This window comes from Ambystoma mexicanum, chromosome 3q (genome assembly GCF_040938575.1).
Source record: "Ambystoma mexicanum isolate Mex_15411 chromosome 3q, UKY_AmexF1_1, whole genome shotgun sequence".
Taxonomy (NCBI): domain Eukaryota; kingdom Metazoa; phylum Chordata; class Amphibia; order Caudata; family Ambystomatidae; genus Ambystoma; species Ambystoma mexicanum.
The window spans coordinates 668,371,174-668,392,777 of record NC_090926.1 but is presented as its reverse complement, the minus strand read 5'-3'; the positions used below and the strand labels follow the sequence as shown (position 1 = coordinate 668,392,777).

Sequence of the window (21,604 nt, the reverse complement as noted above, 5' to 3'; positions counted from 1 at the left end):
AGGCACATTCCAGCCCGTGAGTTCATGCGGCTAGTGAGTCAAACAGAAGAGTGAGGAATAAGCCGCTGCGGGCTGCTCTGCGCTGAGTGCTTTTTTTTCCCTGCGGTTATTTATAGCAGCCTAGTGTGTCCCCGGGCCTCCCCTCTTATACAGGCGACACACCCAGCTGGAGCCGGCGTCATCTGGGCGTTGGTTCGCCTCTCTCATAGGGAAACCTTATAACTCTGCCGTCTGCGCACAGCCCCAGGGAGCTCACTTTTGGATTGGCCACGGGACAGCGCGCAGCTTGCTTGGATCTAGCGACATTTTGGGGTTCATCTCTTCTGCTTTCAGAGTCTCGGTGTGATCTGCTGCACATTTTTGGGTGGAATAGGAGGACACTGGTCGTCTTTGGAGGAATCTTGAAGTGCACAGTAAGTCGTGTTTTTCGCCGTCTCCTCCTCCTTTCTTGGGGTAGTCAGTTTCAGGGCAGAGGAAATGTCAAGGGCTTGCATCTGAAAATGAACAGCTCTGTTCTACTTATTGGCATGTACTGTCAGGCTCCAGGTACTAGCATGGCACTCAATAAAGGGACGGCGTGTGCACTCCTCATCCGGACTTTAGCGCAATGGCACTTCTTAGCAGAGCTGCGGGGTCCGGGCTTATCAGCAGCACTGCAGGGCTGTTAATGGGAGAGTGCTTGGCTGACACTGCTCGCCAGGACAAGAGAGCTTGCAACGGTGCAGCACCTCACTTCAGTAGGACTTCTCAGCAGGACTGCAATGCTATTAACGAAACGGCACTGCACAGCGAATTCTATGGCACTTCTTAGCGGCGATGCAGTACTATTAACATGGCCGTAATTTGCTGGCATATTTTAGCAATGCTGCAGAACTACCAACAGAACAGTACTAAGCTGGCACTTCTCGCCGCAGTGCTGCGGTACTACTAGGGGACACTCTTTCACTGGTATGCACTGGCACTTTTCAACAAGATTGCCGTGCTATCAATGGGACAATACTTGGCTGGCACTTCTCATCGGTGTCAGAGTAATTCTAAAGGACAGCACTTCACTGACGCTCCCCAGTGGAACAGCAGTCGTATTAATGGGGCAGCACTTGCCGGGCACTTCTCACCAGGTGACAGTACTTGGCTGGCACGCCTGATCAGTGTAAGAGTAATTCTAAAGGACAGCACATCACTGACGCTTCCCAGTGGAACAGCAGTCATATTTTGGGGCAGCGCTTGCCTCACACGTCGGAGCAGGACCGAAGTACTCTTAATGGAGCAGTGCTTGCCTGACACTTCTCAGCAGAAACAAAGTACTCTTCATGGGGCAGCACTTGGCACTTCTCAGCAGGACTGAAGTACTATTAAAGCAGCAGTACTTGGTTGGCTTTTCTCTGCAGGACTGAAGTACTATAAATGGGGCAGCACTTGCTTGGCACTTTTTCGCAGTATTGCAGTACAATTAATGGAGTAGTACTTGGCTAGCTTTTCTCAGCAGGACGGAAGTACTATGAATGGGGTAGCACTTAGCTCGCACTTCTCAGCAGGACGGAAGTACTATTAATGTAACAATACTTGGCTGGCATTCAGCAGGGCTACAGTGCACTTAGTACTTCACTGGCACTTCTCATGAGGCTTGAAGTGCTATACATGAGGCAGTATTGCCTAGTACCTCTTTGCAGGGCACAGTGGTCCTCGCGGAACAGCACTTTGTCATCCCCTCTTAAGAGCACGTGAGCAATTGCGATGGGCCACTGCACTGGCACTTCTGAGCGGGGATGCAGTGCTTTGAAAGGATGCCTCCTCTCAGCAGGCTACACTGTCAGGCAGTGCTTTCCTGGCAGGCCATACGGTCTCTCGTGGCAGACGGCGCTATACATTGCTTTAGAATACATTGCATTCCTTGCAATGGCAGATCAGTTGGCCGGAGTGTTGCAGGCCCACAGTACCTTTACTTGGAGAGAACTGGCTCTCCGCGGCAGGGCTGAGCTGCTTTTACTTTCCCCCCACTAGCACTTTTTCCAAAGTTCAGTTCATCTGGACATGGAAGACATTTCTTAGGGAAATACTGCACTTGTATATGACCAGTACTGTTTCTCTTTAGCAATGACTTACTCGTTTCTTTTGGGCAAACCGGGCACTTTCAAGCAGGACCGCAGTGTTTTCCTTTGGTTGGCAGTGCATGAACCATTCTCTCTAGTACTCGGGTACTTTGGTCAGACATTCCGGGCATCCCTTGCCATAAATGCACCGGACATAATATGACAGTACCCGGACTCCCACCGAAAAGGCATTTCTTGGAGCCCCAGTGACTCCATGTCACCGAGACATCACTTTCCCAAAGCATTGCTTTAATGTAATCAATCAGTGTGCATTCTGGGAGATATAGTTTTGCTTCCCTTTAATGGAATGCATTGGTTGCAATCACCAGCCAGGATTGATTTTCAAACATTTAGTAAAGCACTTGGGGAAAGTTAGGTTGGGGACAGGAGGCGTATGGTCACCCTACAATGGGTAGGCCTCCTGCAGCAAGACTACTGTGCTTTCGCAAGACCTGCTTTGTGAAGCATGGACATTTCAGAGTAGGGGCGCAGTTACTTCAGCGGGTCATTACAGCTGGGCTCTCTTTCAATGGACGTTCAGACACAGTCCATCCTTCGGGGACACAGCCGCGTATGGGGCTTACCGATTACTATGCACGGTAGACAAACGTGTCGTTAATTGCAAAAGCGCTGGAATATAGGTCACCTTGCAGCACCCTTTGCTTTATCCATTCGTCAAAATAAGAAGATTTGTAATTGACAATATACACTGCGAATCGGGTTTTCAGTACCGTTTTGCTAATCAGAAAACGTTTGCCATGTTACTCGGTTAACGCAAACTCTGTTTACTGGGCATTGTAAGGTTGTGTCTGGTTGTTTGAAGGTGTCAGTTTCATGTTGGCCCACTTAGCGTGGCTTTTGACTCGGTGTCTAGAGTCATAGAGAACAAAGCAGCGGCAACCTGCCATCGTTGCTCACATATACACGACGAGCAGCGCCCCTCCCGGCCAAAGCCTCTTACTGCACGGGAGTATTGGGTGTGGTTATGACTTCTCCTCGCAGCTCCTACGCCACAGCGGGAAGAGTTTCTCTTGGAAAGAGGGAAGTTCATGTTGACCCTCACAAAATGTATTAACCCTTTGAGAGGACCGGGGAGGCTGATGATCGCTAGAAAGGTCCACCCAGTGGACAGCTCCACAACGTAGATTTGCTCCGCCCTAACCGTGCAAAAACATCGACATACACCGGAGATTCTGGTGATTAATTCGAAGTCTTCCAGGGACCCATTAAAGGGACACCGACTTCTGGTTTCCCCAGGGCGGGCGTTTGAGGGGGCGGCCCCACCCCCACATAAAAGTCCCATTGAAAGTATAGAGACTCTTATGGAGATGGCCTTCCCGTAGGCAGATGGCCTTTCCTGGAGCTGAGTTTTGGGGCATGGGGGGCAGAGCACCATTGTACTCGGCGCCGCTGGGACCCACCAGTCACTGCATTGCCACGGCCTCCATGTGGGGTACATGGAAAATAAAAACAGGAGGCAGGCAGCCATCACATGCCACCCCTCCTCAGAAGCCTGGCATCACAGGGATTCCAATGCGAAGGATGGTTCCTGCAGTCACCAAACCACAGAGGGATGCCCTGTCCGCCCACTAACATTCTGAGCCCATGGAGTGATCACGCGGATCCACTGGATTACCAGGACATGTTGTTCTTGCATGAGGTCAAACGGGGTTAAATGCATGACACAAGACGAGTGTTGCTTGTCCCACAGGGAAACAAATACAATAATAGTGTTACATGAAATGGGATGTCGGATTCGCCCCACAACACAGTGTTAAACTCAATTATATTAAGCAGGACACGTATCCCCAAAAAGAACCACACGCCCCCGGTGAGTACAGGGCGGTGGAAATATTGGCCTTACAGAAGTTGTTGCAAAGAGCATCCAATGAGCATCAACACAGATCACATGGACCCAGCTTTGGAGGAGTTGTGATCTACGTTTTCCAGATGTGGGAACTTAAGTCCCGGATCATCTAACCAACCTCCCCACTTGAGCAAATTGTGTGATCCGTGGCAGGTAACATAAGCAGCTGACCGTCCCCTTGACTCTACTTCCATACCAGAGAACATGGCAGTGCTTGGAAATGAACAGAGTCAAGTTTCAAGTGCAGATGTGTTGAACGCCCAAGTGTCCAGTGCATGCCAACATTCCAATGCGGTCGGCGCCCTTTGATAGTGAATGCCATTCTGTGAGAGGGACTCCAAGTAGGAGTGCCACCCTAGAGAGATCAGGCTGTCTGCCAAAAGTCCTGATCTACCACCGGGACATCAGTGCATTGCTTCAGGGGAACCTCTTAGTGAAGAACCTGGCAGGTCACGTGTCATCTACATTTCTAAATTCCTATTGTGTCATGTTTTCGATCTCCTATTCATGCGTTTAGTTACTACGTGTTTGATTAAGGCCCTCAACAGCAGAATTTTTCAAATAACACTTAAACCACTTCATTGCAGATGTTTCTGTTGCAAATAGTCTTTTTGACTCGGTATGCTTTGGCACATTTTTGTGCGGGGGGGTTATTACATGAACACAATGCTTTTTTAGGGTATTTTTTTTACTTGACTGAGATGAAATAAAGTAATCCCCCGATGCTCCTATAGAGTAGGTTCAGACCTCAGTGGTAACTAGGGGAACCATGCAAGGTTGTGGACAAATAGAGCTGCCAGGTAAACAAGCTGTTTGGGTGCGCTGGCTGGTCCTTATTTGCAGTCCGATGCTCCTACAGGTCAGCCTTCATTGACTTGAGATGGTTTCTGGCCTTATAAAGTCTCTGTTACCAGTTGCCTTCTACACTCTCTCCAGCTGTTCACTCTGGTGAGGCCAGCTCGTCATCATATCGTGTTGGCATTATATCTTGTTGGCTGCCTGGTCTGTCTTAAATGAGATCCTCCAACCTCCTGAAGCTCGTGTCTTCTATGCACTCTTCCTTGTCTACGGATTCCCTTTGCTAGTTTTTTTTTCTCCTCAACCCACTGGGCCACACACCCAACACACCATCCGCTTTGCGCATTTGAGTGGCGGATTTCCACTTCGAATGCCAGACTCAAATGTGATTAATTTGGCCCTGGACTTTCAGCCAACTGTAGCAGCCCAGCACGAGTAGGCCAATTTATTCTTGCACGGAAGATCCCTGGTCTTGCTATAATTAGGCCCTGCCCAGTGTTTGAGGACTGTTGTTGGAATATACTGTACACTGATTGAGAGAAAGAAATCAAGGGCAACTGTATGAAGGAACATCTATCGCTCGGGTCCTGTCATAGCAACAGGCTTTGTGTCTAAATACCCAGGATCTCCAAATGTACTCATTGATTTCAAGCTGTGTTGTTCCTGCAGAAAGTCACCCTGGCTTACTTAATCACTGTCGCCTGGAGACTCTTCGCAGAAGACCAATAGTGATTCAATGGGGATCTCCGTGAAAATATATGATGAGCTACAAGCCGCATGGTCTGCATCGGGGCACCATGAGCGTGGATGCAAGGGGGCGGACCATGAAAGAAGCTCACTTGGTGCTCAAGGGCCATAGGCTGCTGGAACACAGGAGCATCTTCAGAACGTTCCTCAAGCACAAGTGATCAGAGTCGAGGTGGAATGCAGATATATGGGGAAAAAGCCTTGATGGCTTAGTGGATTGATCCACCCGCAAACAGTGTGATCCTTGGCTGACTCCAGATCTGTCGGTGTTGGGATGCTGACCTTAGGCAATCGGTGGTCTGATAGAGGGGAAATAATGTTGTGAGGTTAGTTGGTGCCCAGTCATAGGATGTTTTTCATACTAGCCATAAAGTTTTGAAGTAAAGTGACTGTTTCACCTATAGTGAGTGCAGGGGCTCCAAAGACTGAGTGACCTGACCCCAGCATTTCAGGCTTAAGATGAGCCGGGCGCTCAATATCTCTGCATCACCTGTAGGGAATGAAGGGGCTCTAGAGACTGAGTGACTTGACCCCAGAATTTCAGGCTAAAGATGAGCCTGGCGCTCAATATCTCTGCATCACCTGTAGCCAACGAAGGGGCTCCAGAGACTAGGTGACCTGACTCCAGCATTTCAGGCTAAAGATGAGCCGGGCGCTCAATATCTCTGCGTCACCTGTAGGGAATGAAGGGGCTCCAGAGACTGAGTGACCTGACCCCAGCATTTCAGGCTAAAGATGAGCCGGGCGCTCAATATCTCTGCACCACCTGTAGGGAATGAAGGGGCTCCAGAGACTGAGTGACCGGACCCCAGCATTTCAGGCTAAAGACGAGCCTGGCGCTCAAGATCTCTGCATCACCTGTAGCCAATGAAGGGGCTCCAGAGACTGAGTGACCTGACCCCAGCATTTCAGGCTAAAGATGAGTCTGGCGCTGTGTTCTGTGCCTCGTTGGAAGAACCGCTTTTTTTCTGGAATTTCCACCGAGATAATGTTAGAGTTATCAACCTGGGGCATGACTGCTTCTAAAATAACCCCATTTCTGTAAGAACACTTGCAACCTGGACAAACCGGATGCAGCCAACGCCCCTCAAGACCACTATTTGTCCCGCTGAAAAATGCCTCCAAAGAGCCTCTGAAGACCAGGCACAGGCCATAGCAGTACTAGCTGATGGGCGCACCTGCTGCTCTTGGGATGTTGCACATGCATGAGCTGTCTGGGTCCCTAGACATGATTGTCCCACTTCAGAACAATGACCCACTCGTTAGGCGTGCATGACGCTCCTTGGAGCACAGGCTCACACGCTGGAGCGCTGTCTCGTTCAGTAGTTGCACTTACCACACGCACAGGCTCACGCGCTAGGCGTGAGTCAGTCATGTGTTTTGCACCTCAAAGCATGGGCGCCATGCCACACCCTGGAGTAGAGTCCAACACGGCGATTGCACATCTCACAGCTCGGTGGCAAACCTCACATCTTCAGCAGAATCGTACTCATGTGGTGCGCGCCCTCTACCACGGGCACGGTGGACAGCCACAATGGGTGCGCGAGTCCCGCCCCTGGGTGCACAGTCACGCCTGGTGGATGCAATTTGCACACTTTGGAGGAGCACAGCCCGGCGGGAATATTGGCCATTAACAGTGGTCTCGGCGACTTTGTGTCTGACATGTGGAAACGCATCACACGACCTTTGAACCTTCGAACGGGGCACTCGGGGCCGAGATGGGTGTGTTTGGCGCGAGGCAGTGGAACGGAAGCAGAGCAGCAGGTCTAGGGACTGAGCGCCGCGATCTGTGCGTTTGGCTGCGTGATGCGTGTGCACGAGTGTGTACCCCGCCTGCAGCTCTGATGCAGGCTCTGCTGAATCACCCACTCGGGCTTACCATGCCACTCGGGGCACTGCCACCCGCTCCTGTTTTTCTTTGCATTCCTAATAGTTTTTATTTTCCAATTAATTCAGGACTGCACTTCCCATAATTCGATGAAAACAATTCGGACCAGGCTGTGTTTTCCCACAGGACACGGGCATGCTGGCATGTGTGTGGGTATGGCCACATGTATGTAGTACGGGCCGTTGCCTTGTGGCGATGCGAGTAGCGGTGCTTAGACTTACAGTGCAGTCAGTGGGTGGCCTGTGCGTGCAGATACACCTCGTGTTGTGCTCTGCATTGCGGTGCTTTAGGCCCTTGCTCTTAATGTCCTATACAGGCGCGCCCCGCCCTGTGGCCCCATGGTGTTGTGGGCAGGGTCCGAGGGGTGGTGAGCAGGCCCCCCGCCCCCCTCCACGCCCCACCCGCCCCTTCCGCGCATGTGAAACCAGCCGCCTCAGCTGCCTAATGTAAACCAAATGTGGCGGGCTGATTAGATCTGCGGTTGTGAAGGGGGTGGGGAGTGGCAGGGGGAGGGGCAGAGGCTCGAGCCGCGCCCGGTTTCTCTTCTGCTCTGTGGACAGAAGACATACCTGCGCTGTTGCTCATCTTCACATGATGTGTTTTTAGTTGGCATGTTGGATGCAGGGCACCGCTTCCTAACTGTTAGAGGCGAGCCCAGGCGGATGACAACTCTGGCAAAGAGAGAGATTCAGCAACAACTCTCGCCACCTAATACAGTTATTATTATTGTATAGAGCGCTTCATGCGGGATTCCTCTCGCTTCTAAGCTCTAGAAGAAAAGTGCTCTGTGTATTTGCCCTTGGTTGGTGGTGTGAGTAAAACATATTTTCTAAAACCCGTATTTTAGGAAAGGTGCCAACCAGGGGCGTTGCTGGGGGGGGGGCTAAGGGGGTTATAGCCCCTGATCTTTTGGTTGTAGCCCTGGATAGAATCTCAGGAGCTACAACCAAAAGGCCAGCTAGCCCCCAGTCCCGACAGTTTCAACATCAGCGTAGCCCCGGGTCTTTTCCAGACCTACCAACTCCCCTGGTGCCAACTGTAATCACAATAATCAAAGCAGGCATCAAGGGCAATCAATACAAGCGTTGCACAGCATGTACAAAGCAGTGCGCCCCTACATATCTGATCCTATAGATGCATTTTTGTGTGGTATTTCCAGCTGGTTGGGGTCTATTTCACCTAAAACATTTGACCTAATCACATTTGATCTAATTTATTTGACCTTTTGTCTGACTAAAATGAAGGGGGAGACCCCCGCATCACCCCCCACACTTCCCCTCAACCTAATATATACCCTTATCCACCCTATATATATATTTAATTCAATTTAACCAAAAAAAAGGTCAAACATATGTGATCAAATGTTTTAGGTCACATGTGTTTAGGTCAATTATGCTAATATCATGAAAATGACACTAATGACACAGGGCAAGTGCGGAGTCTGAATGGAGAACTCGCATGGCAAATGCCCTTAGCTAACAGTGAAAGAGGTGTCACACGCAAACAACTTTCTGGATGTCTGTATTGTGTTTATTTGTGTAGTTTAGACCTGCATTCCGGTAAACAGTGGCCGGCAATGCTGAACTAGGGGGTTCGGGGAGGGGGGCAGGACGGACACAGTGCATCTAGATGAAATGCGGAGTAATTGGACTGGGGTAGGGATGGGGTCTGGGCTGTGAGTTTGATCGGACGCCACAGATCAGGGGAGCCCAGCCCACGTGTCCTTGGGTATATGCACCTTGAGTTGATTACATATGTCTGCATTACTCTATTAAATGCAACAAAAGACCAGGGGTGTGATTCAGCATTCTACAGTGATGCTGCCCCCCACCCCCGCCCGTGATCCTGCTTGCCAGGTCTCTAGGTCATTGGGGGACGGGGGGTGGTAATGTGTCCAGAATCACAACTTTTGATCCAGTGGTGAAGCTGGGATTAGAGCCTAGGTTTTATTTAATATTAGGTCCTATTGCATTGCAATCCCCACACCTGGGTCTCTCAAAAGACATGTCCGAAACACACTTGGATAAGAATGACAGGTAAAAAAGAGGGCCTGATGCATGACATTTTTTGCGCGGTGCAAAGTGACTTTGCACTGCCAACAAGCACCCTGAGTCACAGAGCGGTGCAAAGAGTACTTTTGCAATGCAAAGTACTCTTTTCACTGCTCTAAATGGGCCTAATTCACAGTGCAAAGTGTACTTTTGCAGTGCAGAGTGACTTTGCACCACTCTATGAATCAGGGTGATTGTTGGCAGTGCAAAGTCACTTTGCACTGTGCTAAACATTCCAAAGTCAGGCCAAGGATCCCTTTTTCAGAAGTGCGCCTGATCCACTGGGCGTTTTTCAATGGGATTCTCCCATCGGAACCTCTGTGAATCAGGCCCAATGTGAAATCCAGTGGGATGAACGTGTCTGCAGTTCTGTTCTGCATTCCTCTTCGTGTCTGCCTACACAGCGCCCTCTGGTGTCCATGTGACTTATGACAGCCAGAGTCCTTAGACACACCCCACTGTTAATAGGACCCAGCCCAGCACTCCCTGTTCTAGTTACTCCACTGCCGGGACTGCTGCGGAAAGTGTCTGCCTTTTTACCCACCTTTCTGCGTCTGCTTGTTCGTAGATCGTCGCAAATCCTCGCCGAAGATGCTGTTCCTGCTGTTGGGCATCGTCGTCCTGCACGTGGCGGTCCTGGTGCTGCTGTTCGTCTCCACGATAGTCAGTGTAAGTATAGAACAGCCCTCGTTCGGGGTTCTCCTCTCCTGGGGTCGGGGTGCGGGTACAGGACGCGCGGGAGGTGGTCCATGGGCACGCTCTCTGAGTGTCGCAGCTTTCCTATAAAGCGCTTGTTACTGGTGTGTGTCTGAGTCTAAATAAGGCGCTCCAGTTGATACTGGGGCATCGGGAGATGGAGGGAGCTGCCAAGGACCACACAGTGTAGAAAAGTGAATAGAACGCACGTGTGGGGGTACCCATCACCCCATTCCCCCCCTTCGGGGCCCCAGTCCTTCCCTGCTGGGGTGAAAGCTCCTCGCTGTGACGGGAGAGAGGCGCTGTGACGGGGGAGAGGCGGATTAGGCGGAATGCGCCGTCGCCCTAAGTGTCCGATGCAATAATGTAGTCATTAGACCACATGCAGGCTATGGCAAGTCACTGCAAAGCCTAAAATAAACCCGGGAGCGATTTGACTGGTTTCAGACACGATGAATTCAGAGTTTTACTTTTTAAAAAAATGTTATTTAATTTGTTGTGTATTAGGCATGTGTGTGATATAAAGATGTTATGTAGCGCCAACATATACGCCTTCGCGGCATTTTAAGAGCTGCTTATACGGGCTCTAATGTGGGCGTGGCCGCCACAGCATTCCTCGTGTTGCTATGAATTGTATCCGCTCGGGCCAGGCCCATCTCCCTGCAAGGTCCCTAGAGGGAGGGTGGCACAGGGGGCATAATATACCTCCTTTGGTCCCCGTGTGCTTCCATGTTCCCAGTTCTGCTTCCAGCATTAACGTGTTGCACTGCAGGATATAAGCGATCAGTGTACTTCTGCACCCAATGCATTTCAGTCATGGCCGCCTGGCTGCGTGCTGTTCAAATCACCAATACAATCATTAATGGGTCCGATTCATGGAACGTTTTCCTATGGGATTGCGCCATTATGAACCACTTCCATGAATCAGGCCTATAATGTATCTGTCTTACTCATCAATTCACGAACACTAGTCCACAAAAAGAGAATCAGGCAACATTAGGCGCATTGCAGGAACTCCCCTCCCCACACTCACATATATGTATATTCTCGTGGGTAGTCAGTGGAACACACAGATACATTCGAGTAGAGAACGCCTACAGAGAGCTAGAAAGCCAGGTATATGCATGTGTTTATACGGGGAAGGGTCACTAGCATAGCTGCCAAGTTTCCCTGTCCCATGTGGATTCTTTGAGCCAGTCCTGTTTTGTTTCCACATTGCATTCTGGGATTTGTAGGCCCACCCTGGCAATGGGAAAAACAAAACGTCAAGTCCCAGGATGCAATTGGAAGCAAAGAAATGGATGTATACTAATTGACCTTTTCACAACTGACCTCGGAAGAACTGACCCAACTTAAAAGTTCAATTAGGACATCTATGCCTGAAAAACCCCTGCAACACCCCTCTCAATCCAAAAACCCCCACAACCCACCACCCAATCCCCTTATATTATTTATAATCCAAAACCAACCCAATACATATATAAAATAACTAAAATGATATGAAGGTCAATTGTGCACAAGGTCATTTAGGACCACTATAATTAGGTCAATTAGGACAAAAGGTCAATTGTGAAAGGTCAATTTGGGTAATACCAAAATAACAGGACTGGCTCGTGGTATATCGCACATAGTGGAACTTGACAGGGAGATACTGGATACACTCGGGCACATATGTTGATCCGCGCGTGCTGTAGGCACAATCATACACAACCAGATTGGAAGACACATGTGATATGATGTGGCTTTTATTTACATATAGGTACGTTTCCGGGCAACTCAAAACACAGCTGCACACGCATCCTTGCACACATGCGGTTGGAATACTACATGCTTACATAGATATGCACATCCACTCAACCCCACATGCAAATATCTCGGACTGTGCACATGCTGGTTTGCGAGGATGCAGAAGGGGCGTGGTCAGCTACCGGTCCAAAAGGACATCCGCAATCTGTTTTTGCTAGCATTATTGACTTCAGGTTAGACGCGGCCCAGGCCGCGCGCTGTGCATTCTTCCCTTAATGAAAGATCTGAATGCAGGCTTTGTTCTGCCTGCTTAGACTGGGCAGAGGGGGCTCCGGTGCACGAGGCTGCCTTTCCCGGCAGAAGGAGATGTCCTAACATGGTGCACACTGGGTCTGATTGCTCCCTCAGTTAATTAAAGGTCTCGAGAGAAGAACAAGCGGGAGCCTGCAGCCGGGGTCCAGTGTGCCTGGCTTCAGTCTCCCGAGTGCTGTCTCTCTCCAGCTGCAGGATTGGCCTCGCTTTCCCAGACCACCACCGCCCCCCCTTACTCGGGTCTTCTTGGGCCTCTGCTTACTTGTTCCTTTTCTCCCCCCCCCCCACAGAAATGGCTAGTCAACGACACGTTTTCGGCAGACCTTTGGCAGAACTGCAGCAACGCCGACGCCTCCTTGATATGCCAGCACTCCTCGACCAATGGTGAGATTCCCTGCCCGGCCCGGGCATAGAAAGACATGTAACTGTGTGTTCCTTTATCAAGCTTCCAAAGAACTTCCCCGCGTGTATCGCGATGCACATGGGGTCACAGATGTCACTATCTGGGCTGGGGGCCACGCCCACGCCCATGATGGCGGCAGACAGGGCACGTGTTGACGGCATTGCTAGAGCGCCTGCGACAGGAAGAGAACGAGGTGCCTGTTCTTGTAGATTAGGAGATGTGTATCTCAAAGATACGATGGTTATGGGCGCAGCAGGGTACTTTTGTAAACACCATATGGGGTACACGGACAGTTTACAGGTGTAGCACACATGTTAACAATGTGAGGTTGACGTGATCAGGTTACAGACGGCTCCTAGCGCAGGTTTGCTCATCTGTTAACAATGGAAGGTTTACAGGAGCTCTTTGCCAGCGTGTAGCACAGAGTATGTTTGGTAAACGTCTCAAGTTGACAGAGCTCGTTTGAAACACATAGCAGTCGGTTTATTCGTGAGAGCTCAGGCGTGTAGGAGAACTTAGCAGGCTGGTAGTGCAAGGTGCTTTTGTTAACAAAAGGGGATTTCCAATAGGGGTGCACAGACAACTTGAGTAGTGTTAACAATAATAACCTTACAGCCCCCCTCAATGCACAGTGCATGCCAGGGAGCTTACAGAATCACTTGGCGTGCCTTTGGCAACAGTAGATGGCTTGAAGGAACACTTGGCAGTGTGTATAAAACGGTGCATTTCAAGAGGGGCGTGGGATGCTTCACATGCATGACATGACAGATACCTGGTTTGATAGCAGTCCGAGGTTTACACTTTACAGGTGCCCGTTGCAGACATGTGACCTACAGTAAACAGGAAGTTTACAGGAGCCTATTCGAGACATGAGCTGTACAGAACATTAGAGGGGGCTTGCGGGCACTGTTTACATACATGTTCATTTTGGTAACAGTCACTCTTTTATAGATGCTCGTTGTGGACACTTACCAGGCAATACACTTGTTAACAGTTATTTACAGACATAGGGCCTGATTTACAAGGCATCGTTCAATGGGACTTTCCTATTGAAAAACTCGTTTCTAAATCGTGCCCATAAAGTGCAGCGTGCCTTTCAAGGGGGCTCGCAGAAGCGCTTTACAGACCTGAGAGATGTGCTTAAAGTATTTTCTTTACAGGAGCGATTTACAGCCGGAGTGCAGAACACGTTTGTTAACAGCAGGGCGTTTACAGGCCTGCTTTACAAACATCGTATGCAAAGTACATTTTCTAACAACATGCGGTTTCCAGGACGGGTTTGTGAACGTGCAAATACATACCAGCAGGAGGTTTACGCCTTGCAAACATGTATTGACCAATCTATTTTTAAACAGTAACACGTTTGCAGAAACACTTGGCACGAACATATTTACAAGCCCGGCAAAGGGCCTGATTTACACACATGTTTGTAAATCAGGACACACGTGTATTTCTAATCCCAAGACGGGCGAATTTTCCTCAGCATTGCCTATTGAGCAATAGTAAAAAGCAGAGGGGGAGGGCAACCACAGTTTTTGTCTTTTTACAAACCTCGAGTAAACACAGCTGTTAAATTCTGATTGGCCGCTCAGTAGCCTCTGGTGGCTATTTCGGATGCACGCTCGGCGGGTCACATCATGCCCCCTTTTAGTGGCCACCAGTTGCCATTGTAACTAACGACGTTAAAAATAGTGGTCAAGACCCCTCTCTTCACTGGCAGGGTCTCGGGTTTCTACGAGGGCCCGCTCGATGTTCCCTAAGGGCACGATTGACTCTCCACTGCCACCTATTGGCCACTCGCTGCCCCGCATCCCTCCCCTCACGGTTGCGTTACAGCGATTTACCCCCCACACGAGAGTCTGATGCACGCAGCGTTTCGTGAATCATGTCCGAGTCTCTGTACTGGCGTGTGCCATGACGCATTCTGGGCAAAGCATTGCAACTTCCCTTGTGGGCAGAGAGCACAGATCAGTAATACCCCTGCCTTTGCTCTGAATTCTTTAGTCACTCCCATCTGCCCCTCACAGGCCTATGTCCCCAGGACGCCTGCATTCACCATTCAGCCGGCGCGTGCTAACCCGCTAGTCGGTGCCCGGTTCATGGCTTAGTATGTGCGATGCAATTGGCTCTTTTGACCAATGTTTACCAGCACAGTGTGCTTTGAAATACACCATTTGCAATTTGAAGGGCCCCAAAATGCACCCACGGGTTCTACTCAGTTTGTCACAGTAGAAAGGAATGTGTGATTTGTGAACGTGGGCCAGGTTTTGTTGGCGACGAACCCTATTGTATGTCCCATTCTGACCCTGCCACTCTTGGTGTGAAGAAGAGGTCCTATGTTAGTTTTCATTACCCGGCCCCACGCCCCTAACGTCAAGTCCTAACCAACCATCAACATTCTGCCCATCTCCCCCCTACCCGTCACCCACGATGCTTGATGGCTCCCCTCTAAGGAAGGGGCAGCTGCACTGTGTGTCATAATAAACACGCGCCAGCCCGCTGGCAGCATCCAAGGGGACCGAGCGACAGTCACAGCCAGGGGAAACCGTATTGAGGATGCGGAATAGACATAGTAGTTTGGATAAACTTGGCTGTCAATGGTAAAACACAAACAAAAAAGTGTAAGGGCTGGGAAAAGCGCAAACCAGCAGCTGGGATCACGAGAAGGAGAATGTCGTATTAATTGGCGCAGGTCCATATTTCATATTTTAACGCTTCGCGCAGATACGGATGTTATTTTACCGATGTTTTTTTAACGATTACTTTGAACTGGGGATAGTGCTTGCGTTTTTTTTAATATATGACAGCCTCGCAGGGTATTGAGGGATCCAATACCACCTGTAAAACCAATGAAATGAGAAACTTGGAAGGCCTCTTTGCCCCCAACCCGATGACTCACCTCTGGGAAGAAAGTTGTAAAGAAGGACCCTTTTATATATCTTAGGAGACCCTGTTATATATGCTTCCCACCAGAGGAGTGTCCAACATTACAAGAGTGGGGAGGGTGAGCCACGAAAAAAGTCCTGCTACTCCCCCCCCCAAACACAGTGCACACAATTCCATACAGTCTCATATGCGCCCCCAAACCGCCCACCCCCGCCCCAATCTACGTTTTTGGTAACATTAGCAGCAGGTGGCATTTTAACACATACAAAATCAAATAAAACTGCAGCATCATTACAGATGCAGGAAACCCATCTATGAGAACTCTGCCCAGGCGCTCTGGGGCAAAATACATGAAAATCTCCTAATTTGCATATGGATTGCACCAATAGCAATGACTTCACAGAAAAGGACATCCCAAGGAGCATCATCATTCTTTGATACTTGGAGGCTCCATGGCAGTGTCTTGAGAATACGTTGCTATAAGTAAGTCAAGTGGCAAATAACGGGCTGGTGCAAAATACCTACATTGCACTATTATTATATATGCAGCAACTCTATAGTGATTAGGCTTTAAAAAAAAAATAACAGCATGATATATTAACACAAGCTATGAAGTGAATCACTTCCACCTGCAGAAGATAAGACACAGCTCTATTCAATGATTTGCCCAGGATTTTATAAAGCATGCAGAATTATGCACCCTTCTGACTTCAGATCACTCCCGCCCATTCATATTTCTAAAGGGACAAAAGCCCCTGCTAATAGTCCCCCCCCTACATCCCATCAGTGCCTCATGGCTCAAATTGAAATGCTCTGTTGACACAGAGAAAAGCGAGAGCCCGTCTGATGCCCGGAGCTCCTTGGGACATTGTCTTGGCAGCAGAACACCTCTACCCTTCACGAAGAATAAGGTGTCCTGCGACCAGGATAATGAGGGTGCAGAGCAGGAATTGCTCCTCACATATTGTCCTGCCAGCAGGAGATTTTTCCTGTTGGGCACCCTCACTGAGGTGACCAAACTGGGGAGGTGTCCAACTGACAATTGGCCCGGTCTGTCTCTCAAAAGAGCCTCGGGGGGAAGCTTGCCTCCTCTGCTCACCTGCTCAGTACGCCACTGCTCCCCACAGTTAGACGTTCCCTTTAAATGACGGCTCGTTATTCAATTTTAACCCCTGCATTGTTTGAGTGGGAGGTGCGGGCAGGTGTTATGAATAAACATACACTTCTTGGGAGTAACTGCAGTCTTTATTCTTTGCACAGAGCACTATATACAGGAATTGCTCCTTACACATTTTCCTGCCCGCGGGAGACCTTTGCCGTTGGGCACCCTCATTGAGGTGACCGAACCAAAGAGGTGTCCAACTGACAAATGTCCCGGTCTGGCTCTCCAAAGAGCCTCTAGAGGGCACAGCTTGCCTCCTCTGCTCCCCCGCTCAGTATGCCACTGCTCCCCACAGTTAAAATTTCCCTTAAATGATGGCTTGTTATTCCATTTTAACCCCTGCATTGTTTAAGTGGGAGGTGGGGGTGGGTGTTATGGATAAACATACACTTCTTGGGGAGATCCTGCAGTCTTTAATCTTTGCACACAGCAACTATATACAATTAGCAAGTTGACACACTGCTGCTTCAAGCTAAAATGTCTCTTAATGTTGAACATAGGATCTCTTGTGCTGGTGGGACGAAGTTCCACTTTAACGGGAGGTGTGCCTGGAGATGACTGCTCTCCTTGACGCGTGCATCACATTGTGCTTTCCCGTTCATCCCCTTAATCTCATCCTCTCGTGAGAGCTCTGTGCTCGCGGGTGTCATGATCTTTGGCTCTACATACCTCGTTTGATGATCAAATAAGCATTAGCCCATCACAAAGTCAGTATACTTCACCGGTCTTCTCCACTCTCTCCGAGGCCGGGGTAACCTTGTCTTCCTCATCTGCTGCCCTGCTTTCCCCTTCGTGTCCTTGGTTGAACTGCTCTCTCTCAATACTGGGTACTGGGAATGGTACAGGGGCGGGTTCTCTTGCGGTAGCCTGTTCGAACTCCTCCGCTGTGGTGGTATAAGGTCTGGTATGGACACGCAGTTCCTGTCCCGAATACTGAGTCTCTGCTGGATCGTCTCTCGAACATGGCCACTCTTTCCATGTTCCATTTGTGGCCATCTTGTGTGCACACGTGGTAGGTACCTCTTGGTACTACCTTGATAGGTTAACTGAATGTGGACCCTGTGAATTGCTCTTTGTGTGGCAACAAGATTTTGACCCAATCGGCTTCATTGACTTTTTGGATCTGAGCTGCCCTGTGTCAGTCATTCCATATCTTCATCTGATTCTTGCAATTTTTGATTCTCCACAGCATATCCTCCATATCTACATCATCGTCTTTCCTTACCTTTGACACCCATAAAGGTACTAATGCGTACTCTGCTCTTCTTCACCATAGCATATGCAATGACAACATGTTGGTGATGCCGTTAGGGGTCAAGCGGTGTACGGCAGTTGCCTCCTTGTCAGTCTTGAATGGGTTCATGCCCGATGCAGTGGCCAGTTGGAGTACCTCTTTGATAAATATGTTAAACCTTTCAACTAGCTCATTGGCTTGTGGGTGATAAAATGCTGCTTTGATCTGTCAAATGTTGTTTCTTTTCATAAAGCTCTCCATTTCACGGGACATCAATTGAACCCTGTTGTTCATCATTTCTTTTGGCAACCCCTCTCTTTGGAACACAGCTGTTATAACCTTGAAAACTTTTGCTTTGGTGATGTTCGGTACAAACTCAGCCTCCACCCACTTTGATAGTCAACCATGACCACTCTGTATCGATGTTCTGGCAACATTGCTTCCAGTTGGCCTATAAAGTCCAAGCCTAGTTTTTGCCACACTCCCTCCGGGACCTCCGTGGGTACCAGCTGTGCCTTCCTTGTTTTCAATCTTTTTTCACTGTGTAAGCATTTGTGGCATCTTTCTATCATCTCACAGATATCCTGATCCATTTCAGGCTACCAGTATGCTTCTCTCACACGGTGCCTTGTCATGGTGCCTCCTACATATCCCGAACGGCCCAGCACAATATTATTGTTCTCCTGCCTAGTGGTGGAATTACTTGATCACCCTTATTTAATAGGCTTCCTGCCTCGAAAACGTCTTCAGCCACCTTCTAGTACAGCCTCATTCTTCCAGGGATGGACCTTTCCTCTGGCCACCCTCTCTTGACCCACTCAATGAGCCTCACCATGTTGGATCCTTGGAGGTTTCTTCATCCCACCAGGGGCCCTCACTAATTTCTAAGAAGTCCTTGCTCTTTAGATCCTGTATGGATGCTACCACACACTTGACCTTGAGGAAAGTGTTGGCATTCTCTCTGTTTGAGAATCTTTTGACAATTCTCCCTGCCGCTTTTTTATACATGTCATCTGTGTCATCCGCAATCACCTCGGCTGTCAAACTGGTGAATACCCGATGGCCTTCTACTCCCAATGCATTGAAGAGCATTGCTCTCTTCCTCGCAGCCGTAAAGTCCACACTGCGCACTGCTTCAACATACGTGATGAGCAGGAACTCCCACCAAGGCTATGGTATTGTGGGCCTACCTGGACATTGCAAGAACGGTGGGGGTGAGGTCGCACCTTGCATCTTATCTGTCATGGGTTCTTGTCTACTTCCTCATCGCCATTTATGATATGAATAAACACATACTTCTTGGGAGTAACTGCTGCTTTTTTCTTTGCACACAGCAACTATATACAATTAGCAAGTCGGCACACTGCTGCTTCAAGCTAAAGAGTCTTTTAATGTTGAGCACAGGATCTCTTGTGCAGGTGGGACGTAATTCCACTTTAACGGGAGGAGCGCCGGGACATGACTTCTCTCATTGGTGTGCGCTTTCCTTCTCGTTTCGCGTTTTCCTGTTCGTCCCCTTGGCTGCCTCCTCTTGCGAGAGCTCCGCGCTCTTGGGTGTCGCAAGCTATTGCTCTGCAGTGGGGAAGGGCAAAGGGCCTGCAATGCAATTCTCTATGTATTTAGTTTTGGAGATGTTGCGCAATAACTCCAGTATGCAGAGGACACCAAACATATGAAGGGCCGTACCAGCTGCAGATCATTCGGTCTGCTGTAGTATGTACTGGATAGGAACATTCAAAGATGACCTAGCCAGCACTGCAGGGGGCCCTTTATTGCTGCATGGTACCTCAGAATCATGCAATCTATCGTGGAACGCTATCGTGGATCGCTATGTTTTTGTTTTCAACGAATCCAAGAAGAAACAAAATGATGCCAGAGTCTGAAAGTAACGTAACCTTATTTGAGACTTTCTCAGCCAAACACTGAAGTTCTCAGAGACAGTGAACAATCACAGACATGCATTGCCCTGTTATTGCAACATAGCGCCTGATTTATTAAAATGTGTAACAATGGCCCCATCCCATTGGAAAACATTTTGTAAATCAGGCCCATAGTGTTCTAGCCTCAGCAGAAAGAACCCATTTTGCTAGAAATGCGTAGAATAATTCAGTTGCCTAAAGGTAATAATTTCAAAGCTTTTTGAATTGTTTTTAAGAAACACAAGGAATCGTTAATTTTCCCGACAAAAGTCACTTAGTTTCTGAAGTGTCTAATGCGAAATAAACAGCCTCTTTCAATATTACACAAAGCCCGGCCGGAGTGTGATGAAAAAATGAGAACGCCCCATGTCTGTATGTTTCCCACAGAAGTTATGCGGAGTCATGAACTGTGCAAGGGAAACATGCACAGTTTCATGTCTCCAGAGTGAACGTGCAGAATGCAGCAACGTTCCTGGCAAAGCTGCACGGAAACCGGACCCCATATATGTGCACTAGTCCTTGCTAAGAGCACACAGCATTCTCACAGGGGCGATTAGAGTCAGAGTCCATGCTGTCACATAGGCCAAGGGTCGAGGGCCGCATCCCCAGAGTACCCATTTCGGATGATGTGGACATGCTTGAACAATGGGGCGGTGTAACTCACGACACGAACTCAAGCACATTCTTTAATTGAGAAAAGTACTTTTAAGGGCAATTGCAACCTCAACAAGGTGGTATTAAGACCACTACCCGAACCATGAGGATATACTTTACTCGATACCATGAACCACCATCTTGAGCAATGTGCGAAGAGGGGAGGGGGGGCTCTATGTAAGGTAGCCCCAGGTGAAATAGGTTGCTGGGTGCCAATCCTGACTGGAGTAGAATTAATGGTGAATATGGGGGCACATGGGTGGCAAGCAAAGACCATGGGCCTCATTACGAGTCCGGCGGTAACCGTGCCTGAAATTCCGGCAGGTTACCGCCGGACTCGTATTACCATTCCGCCTCTGTGATTCCCGGAATTACTGGGGCATTACAACCCCAGTGACCCGGGAATTCCGGAGGCGGAATTTGGTAAATCCCCATTCCCATTGAGTCCCATGGGACTCAATGGGAATGGGGAAGTGGAAACACCGGCACCATCTCGTGATAGTGCCGGTGTTTCCACGTCCGCCTGCAGGCGGGTGGTGTTAAACCTGCCAGGTCAGACTTGGCGGGAATGACACCTCCGCCTGCAGGACTCGAGATCACCCGGCATGGAAACAACGGTGGCGGTGGATTTACCGCCACCGTTATTTCCATACCGGGTGACTCATAATGAGGTCCTATGTCATACAAGAGGTTTCAGATGAGAAATATGGCACAGACCACAAAGGGCTTACTTCATGTGTCTGTATATCACTGATGGCAGCACCAGGATGGGAAGAACACCCCAAGATGTTTAGCTGAGGCTTTGACAGTCATTTATATCTGCTCAAGATAGTGACACCCTGGACAGGTAGACTGAATCCAATAACCCACCAAAGCTGAAATATATGGGATTTGCTGATCCCTGCCTGGCTAGCCGACTCTATGACACACCGGAAGTCACATCTGCTAAAAAGAGTTGGAGAAGGACCGCGACACTTAGGATGGCGGATTCCTAAATAGCAAGTTGAGGCCAAATCATACAGGAAGTCAGAGGTACCCACGCCAGTAAAGATGACAGGCTGGCAAGCAAATGCTATGGCAGCAAATCCCATCTCCCTAATATGTTGGCATCTAGTATGGCAGGGGGCAAGTTTCAAGCTACTTACCAGTCA

The 21,604-nt window shown here is 49.2% G+C and overlaps 1 protein-coding gene across 1 annotated transcript in view; it reads left to right on the top strand.

Annotated features, from left to right (window-relative positions):
• Positions 1–223: 223 nt before the first annotated feature.
• The window catches only part of PMP22 (peripheral myelin protein 22), a 98,053-nt gene continuing 76,672 nt past the window's right edge, over positions 224–21,604 (top strand). Inside the window, exons 1-3 of the mRNA XM_069654551.1 lie at positions 224–413; positions 10,010–10,110; positions 12,486–12,579. Coding sequence (XP_069510652.1) covers positions 10,033–10,110; positions 12,486–12,579 — 172 coding nt within the window. The 5' untranslated portion in view covers positions 224–413; positions 10,010–10,032. The remainder of the gene's footprint in view (positions 414–10,009; positions 10,111–12,485; positions 12,580–21,604) is intronic.